A 23,446-nucleotide genomic window follows, 5' to 3' on the forward strand; every position below is an offset into this window, starting at 1 on the left:
CCTTCGGAATCTTATCATGGGCTGGGTATAATTTCAGGCAAGTTCAACCTCAGGCATACCATTAACTTTGACAAACCGAAGATCCCGTCATTACACATTTACATTCTCCTTGAACAGTGAGGACAGGAAACTCCAGTATCCGTCAGGGAATTCAAAATCAATTAGTTTAAACTTTATTTTCATTATTCAAGTCAAATCATATTGAGTCGAACCAATCCGATCCGAGTTTGCGCTTGATTTTTCAAGCTTAGTCAAACTTGTCGAAATCTAACTGTAACCATTCTAAACGAGTTCCAATGACTCGGATCTACCACAACCCTGTGCAAAAATTCATGGGTAAGAGCATACTCGTCTCTGGTCCATCGACTTCTCAACGTATCAATTTCTAGAGGCAACAGGACTGAGTTCGCAAAAGGGATCTCAACCTACAATTAGGCTACACAAACGAGATCACAGAGCCTCCTCTATAATCAAATTAGGAAAAGAAAAAGAGGATCACGGACGAGGAAGGTTCAGTCGGGTGGAAAAGAATCTCAACCTGCATTTCAGAAAATCTGGTGCCTAGTATATTCTTAACTCATCTTTTAACGTGAGGTTGAGAGTTGAAACAGCTATTTGTGCAATGAACATCTTCAAGCTATAAATGACTACTCACAAAGAATTATTGTCCCTAGTGGATCAGGACATTGATGAACAACCACATGACAAAATTGTCGCATATATATTGAACTTGACATTGTTAGGCTCTCTCCCCTATCTGACAAGAGACCAATTGCAAACAATGCAGCTCCAATTGCAAAATGCAAACCTAAGCAAAAACAGGCAGCTGGACCTTATTTGGAGCTTTGTCCTGGTTCACCCTGGCCACGCCCAGTACGGCCACCACGTCCACGAGCACTTCGGCCACGTACTGCTCTAGCGCGACCCCTGCTCGATGGGGGAGTCACAACTCCAGCCTGTCTCAGGGCTGCTCGCTCCCTGGCTCTCTCCAACAAATTAATGGTAGTTGAGGTGCCACTGGCTGGTGAAGCCCGTTTGCTCTCTTCCACCTCGGCATTGATACTGGAACTACTCTGTACCAAGCTAGCAGCTTCTGCAGAAGCACCAGCGTTTTCACTGCCTGCGGCACCTTCAGAAGTCTGCTCAATGTCCACCGTCACCGCATCACTCCCATCATTCATTTTATCAGAACCTTCAGCAGTTTCCTCAGTTATCTCACCATCTTCAACCTTTTCATGCTGTGGAAGTTCAGAAGAGTTGATCTCACTCAGGTCTGTTACAGTAGCTCCGACATCCACATCATCAGCCCTCCATGGCGAAGTTGTGGGAGTTAATGCCTGCTCAGGCTTGCCTTCTTCGACTTCTGGACTCTCTAGAAGGTTAGACACATCGCCACCACTCTCAACATCAGCAGCATCTGGAATAAGCTCTCCTTCTTCTTTATCGCTAATGAACTCTGCGACTGAGTTAATATTGTCTTGATCAATGGGCTCCTTTGACCCATCGTCAGACTTATTCAGAATCTCCTCAAAGGAAATACTTTTATCATTCTTCCTTTCGGGATCACTAGCCTCCTCTAATTGCTGTGATTCCCTTTCCTCAGCCTTCTCCTCAGGGACCTGAGTGTCTTCCTTCTCATCAACAGCTTCCTCACTGAGAGCTTGGGGTAGATCGCGAAGAGCATCGAAAGATTCCTCAATCGTTAGTCCCACATTAAGATTCTCCAGAGCAGACCCGCGTTTTTCTTGAGCAGCATCATGTGATACATCTACTCCTTTGGACTTCTTCATCAAAGGTGCTGAAGTGTCACCAACTCCTTCTCCTTGGGTCTGTGACTGCTCATGCAACTCAGAAGCAGATGAAGCCAGACGTTTACGAAGCGGATGCTGCAATGATGTCATGATATTACTTTCAGTGTCGGCAGGAGGTCCAACCTTTCCACCATTGTTAGAACCTTCAGCATCAGTCATCTCAACATCCTGATGTTCCTCCATTTTAAGACGTGGCCGAACCAACTTCCTCCCTGTTTTACGAGTTTCAATATTGGGTTTAGGAAGAATGAATCTTCTTTCCTTTTCTTCCACAGCTTTAGGCGCCACGTTGCTTGTTTCAGGAGCACTTATGGTGGCTTGAGCAGAAGCAGAAGAAACTGAAAGGACATTTCATGCATTATCAACCCTTCAACACTAAATATCATTCTATTTCTTTTCTTAATATGCATAACTTATCTTCAGTGCAAAAAAAGTACACAAGTCACCCACATGCACCATACTATGGCTATGCTTAGGAAAAAGAAACCCAGATCTGCCTAAGTTGCTTATTCCTTCAAGAGCTAGGCTACTTTTTTTAATAATTGTCACTGGAAACTCGATTATTGAATCATAGGAGATATTACAGCATTCAAAGCAGAAAAAGGAAAAAGAAAAAAACCTTGTCATGTTATTCCTATGCTGGAAATACCAAGAGCGAAGTAAACCAAGTTACCTGCAGCAGCAGCCAAGGAAGCGTCTGCATCCTGAGTAGAAGCACGAACACCAAGCTCGGTGGCAAGGGTATTTGCAACCCGTTCAAAATTTTCAATAGCCAACACATAGCCAGAGGCAAGATCATCTAATAAGTTCCCAGAAAGAAGCTGAATGACCGCGGTTCCCTAAAAACAACAGCAAATCAGGTTTGAACTATACAGCAAAGAGAGAAGAACGGGGGCGGGGGGCCGATCCACACAAGCAGCATAGAATGTAGATCTTTTCATAGAATTATCACGGAGAATTTAAAATTCTCATCTTTAATAGTCAATTCCAGGATCAAGACTGCAGGCAATAGACACAGCAAATGATACCATAGGACAACTGTATAGTATTTGTCATGGCCTGAATTACTCAAGTACAAATTACTTATGAGTGGTTATAATGCAGATGACATTTTTACCTCAGGAAGACTGTCTTTGGCATGCTTCAGCTTTTCCAGCTCATCGGAAACCTGCCTCAAAACTTGCTTATGTTTCTCGAGTTCCCTTGCAACTTTTGTTTTCTCCTATGGATGATGTCAGTCATTGTAAGCAGAGCAAGGCAACAAATTTACGCTAAATTAACCAGCCGCATTGCGCATAACAAAATAGTGCTTACTTATTAAACAAAAGACTCCTCTCCCAGACTCATACATTTCCACTGGAAATATGCCTGGAGTTTTTAGGAGGCAAACTTGCCCATATATGCCAACACAGGCACGAGAGTGAAGAATAGGGATTCATCTTAAGAACAGAAAAAAGGTTATCTTGAAACATCTGCCGGATTGTGATTAAGCATGAATCATGAACAGCCAACAATCAATTACATTGGGATCATCACGCGGACATGAATCATTGTTGGAGAAACAAACGGTATTGACCTTGCTGCATGACGCCAAAAGGCAATTTTGGATTGGATCAAAGGGTTAAAGCTTATCCACTAAATAGCACCGACACCGACACGCGACACGACACGACATGACACGCCGACACCGGCAACATGTCATATCTCAAAAAATAGAGAATTCCGACACATTGGGACATGTTGTATAATAATATATATTTTTATATATACATCATAAATTATCATTTTTATGATTATTCCAATCGAACTAATTTGATTCAAATCCACAAATAAAAAAATAATAAAAAAAGAGTGTTGGACGAGTGTCGGTGTCCGACACCGACACAGAGGCCCCCGAAGAGTGTCCGTGCTTCCTAGCTTATCCAAGGCTCCAATAACTAAACATTCGTCCGCACCTAATTATGTCCATATAATTTATAACGGAGAAGCAAATCACCTCATCAGCTCTTTTAATGGAGTTCATAATCGTTTCCTCAATCTTTTGGCGCCTTTCTCTCTCTTTCTTTAATCCATCCCTCTGTCTCTCGACAGTTTTCTCCAAAATCTAAATGCGCCAAGGAGAAGTCAGCTGCTGCTTAAAGCTAGTAAACAAATATACGAAGTCTGAAAGCAGACCTGTATCCTGGCCTCTTTTTCCTCCTTCTCCTTCATAACCTGCTCCAAGTTATCTCCCATAGGCCTTCTCACTATAGCAGACCAAGAAGACTTACACAATCAATAGAAAGAAGAAGCCACCATCTCAGTAAAGCAACTGAATCTTACCTTGTTTAGATTCCTCCAACTGCTTTGAAAGAGCTTGACTTTCTTTAATCAGCTCCTCTTTTTCCTTTGTCAGAGTCTCAGCCTTTCTCTTCATAAGGAAAGTGGACAAATTTATTGGAAGAGTCAGGAAGTAAAGAAAACAAGAACCAATGCAAGTATCCAAGTTACCAAACATATCAACAAATCAAGGAATCAATATATCTGCTAAAGAATTTTCACATTAAAAGGAAAGGAAAGCAAAGAACCTTTAATTGAGCTATTAGCCTTTTATGCTTTTCCTGCATGGCAACCAAACAGCGTCAACAGATAAACAACGAAGAAAATAACCCAATAGTTCTTTAAATATTTATCAAATTAATGGATCAGAGAGTTACCTCTGTCTGCAATATATCATGCACTCTCTTTTCTTTCTCATTCAGTTGCAACCTACTATGCTCAAGGTCCTGCTCCAACTGCGAAACTCTATCTTGCTTTTGAGACATCAGCATACTAATTTCTTCGATCTGAGTATCCCGCTCTTTCAACTTCTCCTGCCCAGGAAGAACAGATAAGTACAAGCATTGTTTACAGTAGTATTTGACATTAAAAGTATGTAATACCTGCATTTGTTGAACATCATTCTTCAAGCGATTATAATGCTCTACATCTATGTTCTTCCACCTTTCAATTAACTACATAAAACCAGAGGTCAGTATGGCAAAATTATCTTTCTCAATCACCAAATTGTCCAAGTATGCAATACCTCCTTCACCCTCTTCTCTAGGCCGTATTTTTCTGTTCTCTGTGTTTCAATTTCTTTATTGAGGGCTTCCAACTCAATCTGTTTCTCCATCAAAATATTCTCCAGCTTTGCACGTTCAGTTGCAGCCCTCTGAGTTTCTTCTCGCAATTTCTAAAGTCACATCAAAACCTTCATCGTAAATGGAAGTGTGGAATGGGAACATAGTTGAACACAAAGTTATTATACTCGACCATAGAAGAAAAAAAACTGATTTCCTTCTTTATGTACCTGGCATTCCTCGAAATTGTGTTTGTTTTCCTCTCTGAGTTGCAGATTGCTTTCACGAAGCAAACTGATTTCCCTAACCTGAACAGGAATTCAGATAAAATAAACGTGGAAAATGAGCCTCATACTAAACAGGCCAAAAAAGATCCTTTACACAATGATATGTGGGTGTGAGTGTGGGTGTGGGCGTGTGGGTATGTCTGTGTGTGTGTGTGTGTGTGAGAGAGAGAGAGAGAGAGAGAGAGAGAGAGAACGGAGTATGTACTGCAAAAAGCTTTCTCAATAACAGAAATAAATGTTCAGCATATCTATAGAGAAGGAGACACATTATTGCAACCTCAATAAGGGTAAGAAAAAAAAAGAAAAAACAAAATGGCGGAACCATAACCTGAAGCTGTAGGGATTTGAACTCGTCTTCTGAGAACAACAATGACCTTGAGCTTGCACGCTCAACACGAAGTGACTCCTGGGCAGTTTCTGCTGCCTTTATGGCACTCTCGAGCTGCATAATCACCATATTTAGACAAGAGTACAAGAAAAGGGATAGCCTAAGGATAGATCAGTGGGATGCAAACATTTAATAAATGCTAAATGAGAAGCTTTCGATCATATGCAAAACCACAGAGAGAGGAACAAATTAAACATAGTTACATAACAAGTAGCTTCTTAGAGAAAGAAGAGGAAAATTCCAAACGATTTGTCCAAGAGGGTAAAGTTTAAGCACAGCATTGAACCAAGAGAGAGAGCATATGGTAAAAGGGCATTAAGGTAATCAAGAGAAAAAAAGAGCAGTTCTAGGTAAGGAACGTAATCACTTACTTGTGATTGTAAACGCAACTTTTCCTGTTTTAACAAAGAGATCTCTGTTTCCGCCTGTACAAGATAAACCTCTCGATTGAGTTAGAAAGTGGTGTGGCTGGACACTTTGGTGGGTGAGAGACTGAGAGACACTTACTATTTCCTTTGACCGTCGGAGATAATTAATCACATTCTGCAAGCCAGCATCGTCATCCACAGAGATTCCAGCAGAAGTACGATCTCTCTCGGCTAGTTGAATGTGCAGAGCTCCAAGTCTATCATGCAGTATTTTATTCTGCATAAGATATGTAAAATTCAACTTGGACTGTTTTTATTGGAGATGAAGGTGCTAAGCAGAGTTATGCTTTAAATACTACATCACAGATTAGATTACATAGAAATGACTGATAGATGCAGATATCGGCAATGTTAAACTAAAACTGTTCTTATGTTAATCACTTTTAACAAGCTCTCCAGATATAGCTCTCAAACTAGCATAATTCCAGAGAACATAATCATGTAAAACAGCAAATACAGTATGAGGTTAAACAATGACCTGTTCATTCAATTCGTTGTACTTTTTCTCAGCTTCTGCTTTGGATTCCACTAGCCTTGACTTCTCTGCTTCCCACCTGGCCTTCAATTCATCCTACGCAATTCAGCACCAATAAAGTCATTGATAGCTGCTAACACCGATTTAATAATACAGTTCTGTGAATTGTCAACATATTTCAAATAAAAGGAAAATACGATGCCACAAATGAAAACTTGTGAATATTTGCTTTTCCGGTCCTTTTTCCCAAGCTGCTAGGAAAGGAATTAAAAGAATATTTCACCAGTTGATCCATAAGCAATCACGAGTGTAACTTCAATTGAGACTACTCAGATAACTGTAGAATAGTAAAACCTTTGATTTTATAATCAATGCTCCTTCCCATGGCAAATGCTGTTTTTGCATTCACTGCAGCAATTATGCAAATTTCTTGGAGAGCGTTTATTTTTTACGATCTTTAGACATGCTTATTTCTCCATTAACTGAGAATAAATATATGTATTGGTCTTGTACCCCACCACCCCGAGGACTAGTCCATTGCACGTGGGATACCTCGGTTATCAAAAAAAATATATATATGTGCAACCCATTCCATCACTTTGTGAAAGTGATGTTAGCTTGGTATCCAACTAGCTTCCCAATCAATAAAGGAAGAACTTTACAAATCCTATGCAGATCTTGAGGCCCAGATATATTGTCGAAAACGCAGTCTACCTCCGTGGGCTTGTCCCACATAATCAAACATTTGAAGCAACTTGAATAGAAGATCTAGATTTTTCAGCTCTAAAAGTCAACTAATCCTAGGATGCAGCACTGCTGGTCCGTGTAAATTCAAGAAATTAACATATCTACCATAACTAGGGAGGCATTGACATCAAATTTTCACTAACAAATTACAAATCCACAGCACAACCAACAATTTCTTTAAGCTCCTTCTCCTTCCTACTTCAGCTCACTCACAAAAACAATAACCAAGCAAGTGTTATTTCACTGCAAACCTTCCAGTTCAAGGAGCTTCAATAATGGATGGCCATCTATTTGGGAATAAGCAAACTAATAGAAATTCAAAGAACCAAATTACGCCATTGCGAACAGTCAAATAACTTGTCTAAGATCTAAAGCAAAGATACTTCTTTAGGGTTCTTGCCAAAGTACCACTTCTATTCAGCCTCTCTAACGAAAATTGCATCACCTCCATGAAGCAAGTGATCATCTCTATCCATATTTAAATCATCTTTGTAGAGTTTCATCCTCTTCTCTTCAATTGGGGTCATTCAAATTTTTTCCTGGATATACTTGTCATTACTCTTCTATGACATTGTCACACCTGCACTAAAGCATCTTAATCTTGGTTGGTTGTGAACCGTAGAAGATGCCAAATTCACTTCTTGATTCATGAATCCCACCCGTATTACATGAGTCAAGTCTCCATCAAATTCCCATGATTTTGTGAAAATGATTCCCAAATAGTAAAATCCACGGCGATTTGCTACTTAATAGGATGCCATTTTTTCTCTCAATCAAACCTTTTGAATTCCATGCTTCCCATCCTTATTATTGATTTGAAAGAGCTAAGGTTCGGTTCATTATTCCAAACCATATTCAAACATATCCAAACTGATACACGAAAACTGTAACATCTGTAGAAAGCACACCAAGATACAACTTGCATGTGCCTGATAAACACTCATATGTCTAAGGAAAAGCCAAAACTTCACATAGATCTATATTGTTATAGCTAGCCCTCCTGTAACTCCTCATCCTGTCCTTATCACATCTATCATGCATGTACATTACAGCTGACAATGATGCAATTTAAGGCCTTTTTATTCCACAATACCCTCAAATTGACTTCTCACGGGACTTTTTCATGCACTTTCTCCGGTTCCCTAAAAGACATATCTCCTCTAAACTATCAAAAAATATCTCCATCAAACTTTTCAATGAATTTTCTTTTCAGCCATAGACCTCTTCAACAGATAAATGATGTGACAAGTTAACTTTCCTGGCCAAATCCAAACTGATTCTCCAGAATATGATCCTTTCGCCTCATCTGTTGCTCAAAAACTCTTTCCCACACAGCATGGAGAGGCAGAGAGACATTTACATTGTGATGGTTGTTAGAATGTCCAACGCAGAAGTTCACACCAACAAACGTGAATATAAAGCCCAATGAAACACAATAGACAAGCAATGCAGCATCTAGTTAATACTTCCTTTCACGTGCAAACCATACAAAGAACAATACACAGAATTGACGAACAGAAAGCCTCGCACGCGAAATAAATCTACGGTTGAACCAGGCTTTAATACTATGTTAAGATGTCCAACCCAAAAACTTATACTGATAAGTGGAGGGAGACCACATGAACATAAGGCTCATTGAAACCTTATAGACAAGCAATGTGGGATACACTTAACATTGGTAATTTATTTTCTAGGAACAATGAATATCTCTTATTTTACAATTTCACTGTATTCTATTTCATTTCAACAAAGCATGCAGTCTCTTAATGCTCATACTGTCAATTGTAAGAAAAAATATGAGAAATATTATACGGCACACTTACAACATGAACTATTCAAGTAAAATAATTTAGCAGCACTAAAGCTGAGATGAAGTACATACATTCTCACTTTTCTGGGAATTTGCCAGCCTGCGTGACCCATCTGTCTCCTGTTGCAATGAAGCCAAAGCTTCCGACGTTTTTGTCAACTCTTGAATTGTCTCAGATTGCAGAATAACCTGCCAAAGGTAGAGAGTTCACATCTAGCCTTAGACACACCAAGTTTAAAAACCCAGAGCAGATAATCTCAATAACCATTTAATAACATGTGCCTCTCCTCCGTTCTGGTCATGGAACACGTGAAATAAATCAAAAAATGTATTTTTGTTCAGGAATGAAATCATTGGAACTGTCCATATCCAGTTCATCCTTTGGAACCATATCACATCCCAAATCTGATGATATAGGATGCAACAACAAAACTACAAACCGTCAATACCAAAAGATATAATAAACAAATACAATTGAAGCTTGTTTCTTTAGCATTAAGTGTAAGTAAAAAGTACTTTTTGCCCTCCTGCCAAATTTAAAATATTGTGAAAGTTTCAAGTGTTTCAAGGTAAATAAATAAAAAAGTCAAAGAGCGTCCAGCGCCAGATCAAAAGTCAAAAAATGAAAGTCAATCGGAACAGACCCTGAGATAGTCTGATCAAGTGAAGTTTCTTTTAGCTCTCAAGGACAAGAAGATTAGGGACAGGGATGGGGAAACACTAAGTTTTGTTGAACAGGATTAGAGAGATTTCAACCAATTTTTCCAAGCTTAATTACTGAAATTATTACAAGAATCTTATCCACTTCATTTGATTTGACAGAAATATACAGTTCGAAAATGATGGCTAAATGGGTTTTTTTTTAGCTTTTTCCTTTTTATAAATATTAGGCTCTTATTTAATATTCAATACCTTAAATTATTAAAATAAGAAGATTTTAACATTTGATGTCATCTTAGATTTCTATAACGTTTATGACTAGAGGAGCTTAAAATTTGATGTCGTCTTAGATTTCAGTAATTTCTCGTGAGAAAGCAAAACAGAGATCTAGAGGAGCTTAAAATTGAACCAGACAGGCAAAAACTTAAATTATGTCATTGAAGTACCTGTCGTTCGTAGTTAGACTGAGCAGAACGCCAGCGTTCATGCTCATGCTTCCACTTATCTTCCAACAGAGAAATCTTTGTTTCCAATGTGTCAACTACGGAACTGCACAAAAAAGTGGTATTTGAGAAAAGAAATTCCACATTTATTCACACAAGACACAGATAACTAAACTTGTCGGATCATCATCTAGCACCCTTGCATAATGTCACCACTACCTTCAAAACTGCAACATGGGCATTGCATTCAGACTTGCAAATTAATCATGCAATTGGCTACTAAAATTAGTTCTTTACAGATATACAAAACAAAAGGGAGATTTTGAACTGAGCTCAGTCCTGCAAAAGAAAAGAAAAACATTAAATGTTTCATGTTACTAAGGAAAAAAATACTCACCTTTTAAGTGTGCTTTCTTCTTTCAAACTAGTAATTTCTGCTAGCACAGATGCAAGGGCCTCTTCCTTCTCAACATTGATAGAAGCCACTTGCTGTGATTTATTGTTGACTTCAGTTTCCATTTGAGAAAGCCTCTCTCTTAGTGAAACTACTTCAGCTTCCAAAGATTGCTTTAGTCTCTCTGCCTACAGAATATTTAAGGAACAAAATGCATACAAGAACGTGTCAGTATAGGTATAAACATGTTCAAACAGACTAGCGAAGCTACCTCTGTTTTGAAGTTTTCATGAGCGCATTCCATCTGCTTCAATGCTGATTCGTTGACTTGTGCTATGCTTTTGTACTGCAAACTCATAAAACATTTTTAAGTCCTCGAACAAAATTGAAACTGAAGTAGTATGTCCTTTCAAGTGCTACATGGATACCTGTAGCATGTGATCCTTGTTTGCCTGTGCTTCTTCTCTTAATTTCTCTATTTCTTCTTTTGCAATTTGCAGTTCTGAAATAACCTGAGAAAACAAATAACCAGCGATGTGACCATCTGATAATCTTGCCCTTTATTCCAAGTAACCAGTTAACTTGCAAAATGACCACCAATAAGTGTCTCTGATTTCATGTCCATGTAGGCTAAAGTTAGGGATGCAGTTCACAAGTATATTGCTATACATGTTAAATGGTAAAAGCACAAAGCTGCCTTGCTTATCCAAAGAAATTACATCGTAATCCAATGGAAGCTAACCTCATTAGTTGAAATAGAGAGACTTCCACCAGCATTAGCCACCTCTACAATCTGCATCAATGAGAGGGTTCAAAAGTTGTACCATGCGGGGAACATTTCTCTTCAGAGCAGAAAGATCTCCATCTTATTCGATCAGCACCAGAATTAATTGATTATACGAACATAGGCACCAGAATAAACAAACAAAAACTCATATGAAAAGCAAGTCTGTCATTATCCTAGTCAACCAATCATGATAATGTTCAGCAGGGACAGGAACGTAATGCACCTTTGAATCTGAAGATCTAACCCTTTTCTCCAGATCAGATAGTTTAGCCTGTAAAACAGCAAGGAAATTACTTGTGAATTTTATTTCCAAACATAGCGAACATAGCACCTCATAGAGGAAATATAATACTGAAAGGAAATGTCAAAGTACCTCGGCCACAGCTGCCCTAGTCTCGGCAGCTGCAACAGCATGCAAGGCACTGGCCAACTCCTTTCCCATCTCTTCAACTTGTTTCATTGAATTTTTTAAAGTCTGGTCCCGATCAAGCATTAACTTTCGAACATTATCATGTTCTTCTTGTAGCTCCTTCTTAGCCTCAGCCCATTCCTTCTGCAAATGTACAGTTTTCAGCAGCAGTTTAAGAACATTTCTGTTGCGTTTCAAGCGACTAAATCAGGAGACCATAACAGAACTTCAATTTAGGCATACAAATCCCTTCATCATCAAAATACATTTTCACAAACGTTCAAGGACGAGAAATTATTCTCTTCAAACAGGCAAAAGCAAAATTTTCAATGAGGAAAGCATGAATTTATTATCCAAAATCTACAAATACCATGACCATTTACATGCACCTTTCATCCTATCAATGGTCCTGCTAGCATGATGCTTATCATACACTCAACAAATGCACCCTTTTATATGTAGGTCTCTGATAAAATTGAAACCAAATCTTTTTATAAACCTTTTCTGCAGTTCCGAAGTTGTTCACCAAGACACCACACGATTTATATGAGAGTTCTCAACTTTTTCTTCATGGCAATCCATCTAGCTCACTCTAATTCCAAGTCTTACAACCCCTAATCAGGAAAAGCAGCACATTACAGGAATTTAACTACACCATGATCATTCCCACTATTTCTAAAGTCAACAAAAATTACACTCATTTGTGGAGTAAAGGTTGCACCACTTAAGATATAAGCAGGACAAGGACATGAAAAACCTGAATATGTTGGATATATTCCTCCTGCCTTTTCTTCTCCACAGTCCGTGCTTCCTAAGAATCCCAGAGTATAAGTTAGACTAGAAAACAGCACTGCAGCATCACTCTATAAGAAGTAAAGAGCTAATTATAGGGAAATGCACCTCACGGACTTCCTCAGTGCTCTGAATGGTGTCCAATGTAGCCTATATTCGAAGAAAACAAACCAAAAATGTTCATTTAATTTCTATTTCGAGGAAATGACATGTACATAATAGTTATCGGTTGTTCTCCAGAATGTTACATTCAAAGTACAGCAGTGATATGACAAAGTGCGATATTTCCAAAGTGCTGTATGAGATAAATATGGTGTCTACAATAAATTGCTGGTGATATGCCATGCATTATTGATCAAAACGATTAATATGGTCAAAATGAGGATTCAAAAACTGCTGTAATAAATTAGAATCTTCACAAAAATAGCAGTGTTGGTAACTGATGAGCACTACATGAAACAAGAAACCCAATTAGAGTAATCATCAAAGATAATAAGAAGGGACTAGGTCGCCAGTAGACAATCTATGCAAATGACCTTCAATGGAGATCTCTTTAAGCCAACACAAATTGTGACATTGAAATTGTGCAAATAAGTGTGACATTTTACCTGGAGACGATAAATTCTTTCTGACAAACTTTGAACTTCAGCACAAGCCCTCCTTTCAGCAGATGACAATATTTCTTTTTCTTGCTTCAGAACAGCAACCTTAGGTAACATATAAAGCATCAGCACCAAGGACAAGGGAAAGAAGAAAATGGAAGAGGCATCCAGTTTATCCACTTCATTGTCCTTACCTCCATATTCAATTTCCGAGTAAGCTCCTCAGCAGCATGCAAAGACTCTGAACTTTCACGAACCTTCCGCTGGTAGTCAACTATCAACTGGGAAAACTCCACATTTCTTGCTAGAACTCCATTTATTTCCTCTCTCTAAAATTGTTGCATCATTAGCATATTAGATTACAAAAAGTACATTTCACATAAACTAAGAAATAATAAATATGCTGCAAAAGTCATATTTATGCCTCAAGGTGGTCACATTTCTAGGAGAACGATTAATACATGTACATGTCTTCATAGAGCTAAATTAAACAATAATTAGATCTTAGGTATAATTTGTAGACAAGGACTATGTAAGACAGTACGATCTATACAAAAGGGATAAACTATGCCTGCCCATGGGGGAGCAGCTACCGTGAAACTAGTTTGTCATTTGATTAAAACTCTCTACGGTAATATAAGTAACTTCAGATCATGTGCACAAAGACTTATAGGAACAAAAATTCGAAGGACATATATCAGATACCTTGTGTCCAAATTCATTCATCAGCCTATCAAGTTTCTCCCTCATAAAAGCTGCTTCTAGGGCCATCTTGTCCCGCTCTGACTGCAATAATATAATCTTGCTCCTGAAAATATGAACATGCACTCAGGTAGGACAATGAAACTGGTAGCAGAAAGGATGGTGTCTCTTAGCAGATATAACAAATCATCAAACCCAAACACATGGCGATATTCATCCAACAATAACAACCTCAATCCACCTCAACCAAGTTACACTGCGAAAAGAATAGGGGGAAAAGAGCCACAGTAGTCTAGCCTTTCCTAAAAAGTTGGCTTGGAACAGCAACCAAAGAAAGGATTACCTAGACTTTGCCAACTCTTCTTCAAGACATCTCACTCGTTCCGCAGCATGTTCTTGTGCCTTTTTAGCGGCTTCCTATAGTTTGGACATCCGAACATTATAAAGCAATATAGAGAAAATGCAACAATTAGATATCAAAACATCAAGCTCCGTTATACCTGAGAACCCTCAATAAGCAACTGGAAGCCCGTCCTTCCCTCTTCTGCAATAAAAAAGTCATATGTACAGAAGCATGGAGCAGGACCACAAAGGGAACAAACAGATAAAAGAATATCGCTGGTAATGAAATGAACCCTACATTACAATTGCAAAGAGGAAAAAGAAGAGACATAAGAGAATTTATATATACAAAAAAGAAGCCCCAAAACCTGCCGGTGTCCACAGAGGGAGCAATGAATTTATAAATGATAATCACAATTACTGAGTAAAACAAAACTGACAATTCACATACGAGTAAGGCACAAGAGTTACGTCCTCCTTTAACCATTTATAGGCTTTCTCATTTAACCCATTTTGGCCTCTCAACAAAAGAAGTTTCGCATCACTCATTAAACAAAAGCACAATCAGAAATTGAACAAAATTCCCTCCCTCCCTCCCTACCTAACTGCACCCCTCCCTCCACCTTCCCCCCCCCCCCCCCCTCTTCCCCTTCCTTTTCCCCCTTCCCTCTCTCCCTTAGAGGTAGATCTGGTGGAGAGGGCTGATAACTTAGGTTTCTGACTGAAAGAGATGTAGATGACTTAATTCTCAATCCCGGATATCATGAATTGTTGCTCATAGACCAAGTGCAAGAACATAGTTTGCCAATAAAATTCCAGATATAAAGAGACCCTGGAGGGACTACACTAATGCTTAAAAAGAAGCAAACCATAAGGATCTAGGAAATTACTATCATGCTTATCCTACTAAAAAGTTCTACAGGTCAGAATGGACTATCGCATTATCAATGCCAATCCGTCTCCACATATAGCTGCCCAAAAAGTAGACAAACTACACTTCAAGTTTAACGAGGCATATTTTGAACAAATAAGGCACATAACAGATGGTTCTGCATGCAAAGCAACAAGAAGAACAACCTGGAACTGCAACAGCAGTGTGGGCATTAGAAGAATTAAGTTTATGCTCCTCTTCATATAGCCTTTTGTACATTGAAACCTGTCCCAAAATGGATAATGATCATGATCAGTAAATCATACATGCCTCATACACAGAGGAGGAGAAAAGCACACTAGAGAAACCAATAATGTCAACATTCCTAAACAAAGAACATACTGAGGTGTGCAAGGACTCGATCATAACAGTTTGCTCCTCCGCTCTACGTAAAACAGCAGCAACCTTAGATGCAGCTTCCTCAGTTTGCTTCTTGAGCTCCATTTCTAACTTTTCCTACAATCAACAAATTGATACTCCTAAGCTAATAAAGTAATCACCACGTAATATCAATGAGGTGAACAGGGAACAATCACCACCACATTGATACCTTAAATTCCAACTCTTTATTCTCTATCTGATCAGACAGGCTGCGAACAAGGGTTCTAAGCTGAACATTCTGCTCAACCAATCCGTTTATGTCCTTGAAGGTCAACTGTCAACAATCATGTACCAAAGGAGAAGGCATCAGAAGTTCTGAAGAAGAATCTTAATACTTGCTTTAATAGTTTGTCGAACGTGAAAAAATCCAAGGAACTCACAAGCCGATCAGAAATAACTTTCTCAGTGTCATATTCAGCAATCATCTCCACTGCTCCATTTGTTCCCTTATCATCAGAATAATCATGCAGACTGGATCCATAACGTAATTGTATATCACGGCATTCCTTCAAAAGAACTGTAACCTAAAGGAAAAAAAAAAAGAAAGAAAGAAAAGAAAGCAAAGAAAAGAAAAGAGGGTCAAAACACAAAGATGCTTCAATCAACCCCATCCAATCTCATAGTTGAAATCTAAGATATGGACCAACAGTTGGAAAATTTAATAACATAATCCAGAAAACGCATTTATGAGAGAGCTAAATTATTGCAACCACACTATGTTCAGCCACAAATGCAACACCTGATACTTTCTTGCACTCCAATATTCGACTAGGCCTTAGTCCCAAATGACTTCAAGGTAAAATAAATGATGTCTTTGAGGGACAATAACAGTACCTTAGAAACAACAGATAACACTTTCCTGTAAGAAAGTTAAAAAGGTAAAACACACACACCCTCTTTGTCCTTCCTGGCCCTTTCCTTCCCTCCCTCTCAACAGGAAAAAGCTGTAGAGAACAAAATGCAATTAAAAGCACCAGCTAAAAGCTCTTCAAAATACCTGCTTTTGAAGGTCAACAACCTCCTGCTGAGCAAGCACGTAGTCTCGTTCACGCTTCTTCAGATCAGCCTGAGAATGACACATGATCACCAGCATTAAATGAACTGCAGACATCCTAGCAAGCATGTTAAACTGCTAACCTTTAACTCCCCAATAGCTCTCTCTAGGTTCAACTGTTCAGACGTAGCCTGCTGTAACCTTTGGTTGATCATGGAGTACGCCTCAACCATCCTCTCATGTTCAGCTGCAAGACAGGAGTACTACTTAAGAAGAAAGCTGATGAGAGTTTAGCCACGTGGCACGCTGATATGTGAGCTTTACCCAGCAATTTGTTTTTGATGGTCAATTCAGCAAATCTATAATTCTTGTGCATCTAATGTTTATGTATACAGAGACTTTATTTTAATACTTATGCATATATTGTTATGGATATGTAGATTCTCTTTTACAATATCTATATATATTTAGATAAAAAAAGTTGTAATCCATGATAAAATATTCCATGATCGCACACAATTGGGTAGTAAACTTTGTAAAATAATTGCTTATGAATATAAATACATAGACCTTATATTGAAACATCTATGTAAAAATAAGATTGATTGTGCATATTCTATAATATGAACATTAGCAAATTAAAAATAAATCACCCATTAACACAAAAATCTTATTGAAGAAAAAAATCACTTACGACATGATACTACATATTTCATCGATGTATGATGTTAAAGGATCATTAAAAACGTTATATGGCATGATACCTATAATATATGGCATTAGAAGATCAATAAAAAAATCATCAAAGACCATCTCTTGCAGATTAATGAATATTACAAAATTTATAAAATACTTATTAAATAAAAGAACCCATTACTACATATGACTGAAACATAACTAGTCGTACGCATACCCTTACCCTTACGGTAAAACACATTATTAGAGTTATCATCTTGCAATTCAAATATTTTGGAAGAGTTTAATAATTATAGATATACAATGTAAAGAAAGTTTTTAACAAAAAATGATGTTAGACGACCATAAAAAGTATTGTATATAACATGATAGCTCATATTTGATGAACAAATGATATTAGAAGATCCTACAAGTCATTTTTAAAAATAAATGAATATAAAAAAATTAAAGTTTGCAAATATAAAAACCATAGTTACATATGTTTATAAAAGAAGAATTATACTTTTAATATATTGCACAATTTATCATATTTATATTTCAAAATTACATGTCAACAAACAAGCACGTAAAACAAAATTAAGGCCTGTTACTTTTGAATTTCATATTATTCACCTATAATTAAATGAATTATAAGAGATTACTCCTATTACTTTATAGTTAATTAGATAATTTCTATTACTTTACAATTGGCAAGACCAATGTTCGGAATAAGGATTACAGTAAGTTTTTGAATGAGCTTTTGAAGAAATTCCAGTATTATATGGATTAAATAGGTCTTGAAGAAATTCTCCAATATAGTATGCTTTAGTTAGCAAATATTTAAAAACAAATGAATATCATAAAATGATAGAAATGAATCGAAATTCAACAAAAGAAATTTACCTCTTATTTCAACAACGTTATGAAGGAAAATGTTATTTCACCAAGAAAGATGAGATACATAAATAAGAGATTAACATCTGCTGAACCTAGCTACATTTGGTAATAAGAACTAAGACTTCATGTTGTTAATTTTCATCACAGATGTTGCTCATTTAAAAAAAAAATAAGATAAATGGGTATTTGTTTAGACTCATCGAAGGAAAAAAAAAAGGCAATTTTGATGAATTTTGCAAAGCGATCAAGACAATACCTATCAACATTCAGTTTATCCAACAGGATGCATCAAAACACTAATAAGATTTTCAATCATCTATTGGCATTCTGGAGATTTTACTATATTTTCAATTTGTTGTTCAACTAATACCATTATTCCAAAGCATATTTATGATACAATTTTGTTGAAACTTCTAAATATATCTCACTCCTTTGAATTTAATAACCATTTTTCTTTTAGAGATGTTAAAGGAAGGAGACACTAATCTTTCACAATTGTGAGATGAATGTCAATATAAGACATTTGAAAAAAACAAACCAATACAGAAATTCAATAGAAGTAAACCAAAGACAAGAAAGACAGTGCATAATGGAAAATTACTTTCAACTATTAGCACAAACCTCTTTCATCCAAAATAGCTTCAGCTTTCTCCTCTAGTTCATATAAAACCTGAAACAGTGAGAGCAAAGCAAAACCCTCCTTGTCATATCCATTGAACACATCAAGAAGTCATGCAAGCCGACAGAAATGTAAATGTAGCACTGCATGCACAGCAAGCAGTTTTCTCGATACAAACCGCATGATCCTTTATCGATTGCACAAAGTAAGCTGCCTTACGCATCAAACCAATTCATTATGTCCTTCGCTATACATTGAACATCATAAGTGATTTTAAGGAACTGATTATTAACCGAGTCAACGAGGAAAGACATGTCATGATATATTTCAGGGACATTTTTCAAGTCAAGTGACGATGCAAGCCTACCCTTTGTAACACAGCTTCAGCTTCTTTTCTTCCCATCTGCTCATGTCTCAATGCATCAACTGCCTCTTGGTACTTCGCGTACATCTTTGCAAGCTATACGAAGCACATAAATAAGAAAGCTTTTGCAGATAAAGGCATACATTTTTAAGAAAATTCAGATAGAGAAACTTACACTCCAACCATCACGCAGAAGGGAAGCAGCTAATGCTGTCCCTGATACACCCATTGGTACCCTAGGGACAATTGCGAGATCATCCTGAACCATGTCATTAGGACCAGACGAACCCTTCCAACTGCATAACAGAATATAAGCATAAGCCATGTTTTACGAACCTACACTAGAAGCATATAAATTGATGAAATAACATGAAGTGATGGCTAACGATATTAACAATTCAATGAAAGCAAAGGGCATCAAGCAAACATAGAAATAGATCACAGCAAAAGGTTTCTATAAAAACCCATCCAGAATCCTAGCTCTCAGAACAATCCATGTCAGAAAAAGTTCAGAGATCCCATAAAATAACTGTAAAATATAATTTGGAAGTATAAAAGATAGTTTAAATAGTCTGGAAGATGAGATAAGACTTTCCAGCGGGGATCTCAATACTCAACGGTGAATGTACAGATCATGACAGTGGAAAACATGCAATTATGATAAGTTATGTGATGGTACAACAAACAAAAAGACCCCATAGACGCGGCGCCACACCTTTCTAAACTGAAACTACTAAGAGGAAGAAGATTTGACTCATTATCTTTCCTCTGAGATTCCATTTCAGCTTCACATTTTTCCAGTTTTGCCTTTAGATCTTCAGCTTCCTATACAAAAGAGTGAAAGGAAAGAAAGTCAATAAATACCACAATGAAATGACTAACTATTATGGATAATTTGATTATGACCCCAACGTTTGCTGCAGTACTATAATTGCCAAGATAAGTTAAATAGGGTTGCCACCTCACAAACTAAATGATCGATATACCCAAATGCATAGTGATTATTAAAGCTCACAAATGGCAGCAAACACACGAAAATATTACTAGGGGTTGATTCAATCAAAAGATAAGAAATTATTAATTACCACTGACATATTTTCATCCATGGTCAAAGTTCTACAACCTCAAATAAAACAAGTACGTCTACACAAATTTCTTTAAATTCGCTAATGACTACCAGATATAAGGAACGATAATCAAATTAAGCTGCTCTTAAAAAGAAGAGAGAGAATAGAACACCTTCTCTAGTTGCCTTCTGGTGGATAACTCCTCTTCAAGTTTTTCTTTGTAGTTATTTTCCACTTGAGTTAAATGTGTCTGTCAATGTTGGGGAAAAAGGAAATTACAAAATGGACAATCAAAGTTTCGAAACATTAGGTATTCGCCAAAACCTCACTTCTAAAGCTTTAATAACACCCTCAAGCTCGCCCGCCTTTCTGGACCATTCATCGCTACTTTCTTTATACAATTCAACAAGTCGATTTACCTACACAAGGAGAGACACATAAGAAGCGTTTGTTAGCAACAAGCATGAAAGGTTCCATGCAAAGTATTTAAGAAGAAAAAAGAAGAGTTTCATGATACGCATTATAGAAACTTCTCAAAATGATCAGAGTAGTATTAGGAATAGAACTTGTGCTCCTGGCATTTTGTAGACATGGTTCCAACGATGGATTGAAAGCACGGAGACAAAGAAGAGCACCTAGAGTTGTGAAGTGATTGAAATTGACTTGCGACAGAGACTTTTAAGTTGCGAACCTCAAAGAATGACACGCATCTTTAATCTAGAGATATGACCTACAAAAAAGAGAATATTCCGAACCAAGGATAAAAACCTACAAGGCTCCACATTTAACCCGATGCTTAAGCACAAAAGACTTCTATCATTGGAATCATCAAAGACCCCCTGCACACAATAGAGGCCAAAGCCCCTGAAATTTCTTTGCCAACAACGGAATAATCTACTTCTTTCCCAAGTAATACAAAGTTTGATAAAACGGAATTGCTAAACTTCTAATCGACTGTGCAATATTCCTTCACCGTCAAGAGTTTGCTTATTTACATTTGCAAGATTATCAATCTTAGCCAATCTGGAATAATTAAGTTCATGTTACAGAGGCAAATAATTTTTTTATCACTTACAGTAGAGATTTCTGCTTGAAATCGATCCTCATTGGCTGCTGCAGAATCTTTAGTCGAGCAAAGCTCCTTTTCAATTGAACAAACCATTATCATAACTTGTTTGCAAGTGCAACCTGGAAATCAAATACAATAGCAACAAAAATAGCTAACATCATCATACCTCCTGCACGGCTACTAGTTTCGTTTCTAGCTCCCTCACTCTTTCCTTGTTCCAATTTAAAGATGTAGAGGAATCAGCTAACTGTCTATCTACCTGCAAAGGACAAAAGGGTCAAGTAGAATTCTACAGTGAAAGTATACCAACTAGGATCAAGACAAGTTCTTGCAAGTTTAAACACTTACATCTGCAAGCTTAGCAGACATATCTGCTTCAAGATCAGCATTGACTCTACGCGACTCAGTGGCACTGTCAACTTTGGCATTCAACTCATCATTAAGCCACACATTATGTCGCTCAATCAGTTCTTTTTCCTAAGATACAAATTCATAGCATTAAAACCAGTATCTCTAGCATCGAACCAAGACATCATATTGAGAAAGCAAAATGAACAGAGGATTAAAGATCATAGATATAATTCCAAGTGACAATATAGACTGAATCAAGATTAGTCACATCCTACAATACGTCTACACAGATCTGCGCAAGCATTGCGCCCTTCTGATGGCTAAATACGTAACTTGGACTTGAGATATGCAGTGTCAGCTTTGCTTCAATTGACTAGCTCGGGAATAACACGTTATTGATCCCGAGGGGGGGAAATTAGGAGGGAGAGCATCGACCTCTCTTCGACAATCGAAAGAGCGGAGGCAGAAAAAAAGTCACTGTAACAAGAGAAAAACCAATAGAGCTACTAGGAAAGCCAAAAAATTGAAAGATTTATTCATTTATGATGATAAATTAAAAGTAGGTTACGTCTTCCAACGTCACTGAGGTCTGCACATATCCTAAAACTTCTACACGCCAACCAGCAATAGAGTCATACAAATACAATCAACGTAGGAGACAGAGAAAGAAGTCTAAAGAACGTCTAAAACAGAGAAGGAGCAAATAAGTAACCTGAGAGAGCCGAGAACAGGTAGCCTTGCTTCTTGTTAATTCTGCTTCAATTTCACCGAGACGTGCCTCTCTCTGAGAAGCATTCTCTGTCAAGCTTACCTGCGAAAGGGTATCACGTAAGAGAACAAAGCAACCATCCTTTCAAAGAAGTTTTACATTTGTCCAAGATACGTTTGGGACAGCTACATGAAAAGGAACTACATCTTTAGTACTTGTCATTGCCTGCGGTCACTAAACTGTGGAGCGAATTCTGAAGAGAGAAAATGCGATAAAACAATGGCATATCCCAGCCTACTCCAAACAATACAATGATTACGGGGAGAAATGAACGTGTTAAGAATGATCGTGCTCGAGGGATTATAATAGGGAGGGAGGAAAGGGAGGGAGGGAGGGAGAGAAGGTATATACGATCTTATCGAGATAAGACTTGATGGTGGCGTTCTTCTCGGAAAGCTCGAGGCCCTTGTGCTCCACCAACTCCATGAGCTGCCTCTTCGACTTGTGAAGCTCGGAAACCTCGGTGGCCAGCCTCTCAATCTGGCCATCCTTCTCCATCTGCAGACAAAACGATCGGTCGGGGAACCACAAAATAAGGAAAAAGAGGAGGAAGGGGGGGAGAATCAAGAGCAACGGGAAGGGGTGGGGGGAAGAAGAGGGGAAGAGGGGGGATTACGCATTGGAGGTGGAGGTGGTGCTTCTGAGACTGGAGGTCGGCGAGGTCGGAGAGGCGCTGATCGAGGGAGGACTGGAGGTGGAGGGAGTGGGACTGGAGGTGGGAGAAGTCGGAGGAGAGGGAGAGGTACTTCTGCTCGAGGAGGGAGCAGGTCTGCTCGGCGGTGATGGAGGAGGCGTCGAGGTGGGCCTTGAAGGAGTCGAGCTCCCTCTGGAGGTTGCGGATGAAGGCGTCGGCCTTCTCGGCGACGAGACCGGCATCGTGGGAGCAGCGAGAGAACTCGTCGTCGGTGAGGAACAGGGGCATCCTCGTCGTCGGAGTCGGAGCAGCAGTGCGAGATCAATTGGATTCGGAAGCAGCAGCAGCAGCAGCAGCAGCTGGGTGCATCTCTTTTTGAAGGAGAAAGGAGGAGAAAGGAGAGGAATTTGAAGCGCCCGGGCTTTTCAGGGACTGGGACTGGGAAGCCCTATTTCATTATGGGCTTTTGAGTTGGCTACGACTAAAAATGAAGCGCGGAAAGGAGGAACCAGTTAAC

General features: G+C 38.3%; 1 protein-coding gene across 2 annotated transcripts; it reads right to left on the reverse strand.

The window, feature by feature from the left end:
- Positions 1-702: 702 nt before the first annotated feature.
- LOC115689638 (nuclear-pore anchor) lies at positions 703-23,290 on the reverse strand. 2 transcript variants are annotated; one of them, XM_030615759.2, is made up of 48 exons: positions 22,912-23,290; positions 22,647-22,793; positions 22,239-22,337; positions 21,524-21,652; positions 21,342-21,434; positions 21,182-21,247; positions 20,436-20,525; positions 20,279-20,356; positions 19,755-19,864; positions 19,215-19,335; positions 19,043-19,135; positions 18,678-18,726; positions 16,628-16,731; positions 16,488-16,556; positions 15,871-16,014; positions 15,660-15,764; positions 15,452-15,565; positions 15,256-15,334; positions 14,337-14,377; positions 14,180-14,253; positions 13,840-13,942; positions 13,329-13,463; positions 13,141-13,239; positions 12,641-12,682; positions 12,498-12,551; positions 11,705-11,884; positions 11,555-11,602; positions 11,287-11,337; positions 10,973-11,056; positions 10,816-10,890; positions 10,548-10,732; positions 10,154-10,256; positions 9,120-9,236; positions 6,494-6,586; positions 6,095-6,232; positions 5,959-6,012; positions 5,528-5,641; positions 5,143-5,220; positions 4,876-5,025; positions 4,733-4,804; positions 4,508-4,663; positions 4,379-4,411; positions 4,134-4,221; positions 3,987-4,057; positions 3,808-3,915; positions 2,929-3,033; positions 2,485-2,650; positions 703-2,149 (listed from the first exon to the last, which is right to left on the reverse strand). In XM_030615759.2, exons 1-48 carry the CDS (start codon positions 23,215-23,217, stop codon positions 834-836), a joined length of 6,129 nt encoding a protein of 2,042 aa, XP_030471619.2. In that variant the 5' UTR covers positions 23,218-23,290; the 3' UTR covers positions 703-833. The 2 variants fall into 2 exon arrangements, with proteins under 2 accessions (XP_030471619.2, XP_030471618.2); XM_030615758.2 differs by having other exon boundaries at positions 14,337-14,380.
- Positions 23,291-23,446: the final 156 nt, after the last annotated feature.

The sequence above is a fragment of the Syzygium oleosum genome, unplaced genomic scaffold, assembly GCF_021117445.2.
Source record: "Syzygium oleosum isolate NSW1041296 unplaced genomic scaffold, Sole_v2.1 Sole_v2.51, whole genome shotgun sequence".
In the NCBI taxonomy this organism is placed as follows: domain Eukaryota; kingdom Viridiplantae; phylum Streptophyta; class Magnoliopsida; order Myrtales; family Myrtaceae; genus Syzygium; species Syzygium oleosum.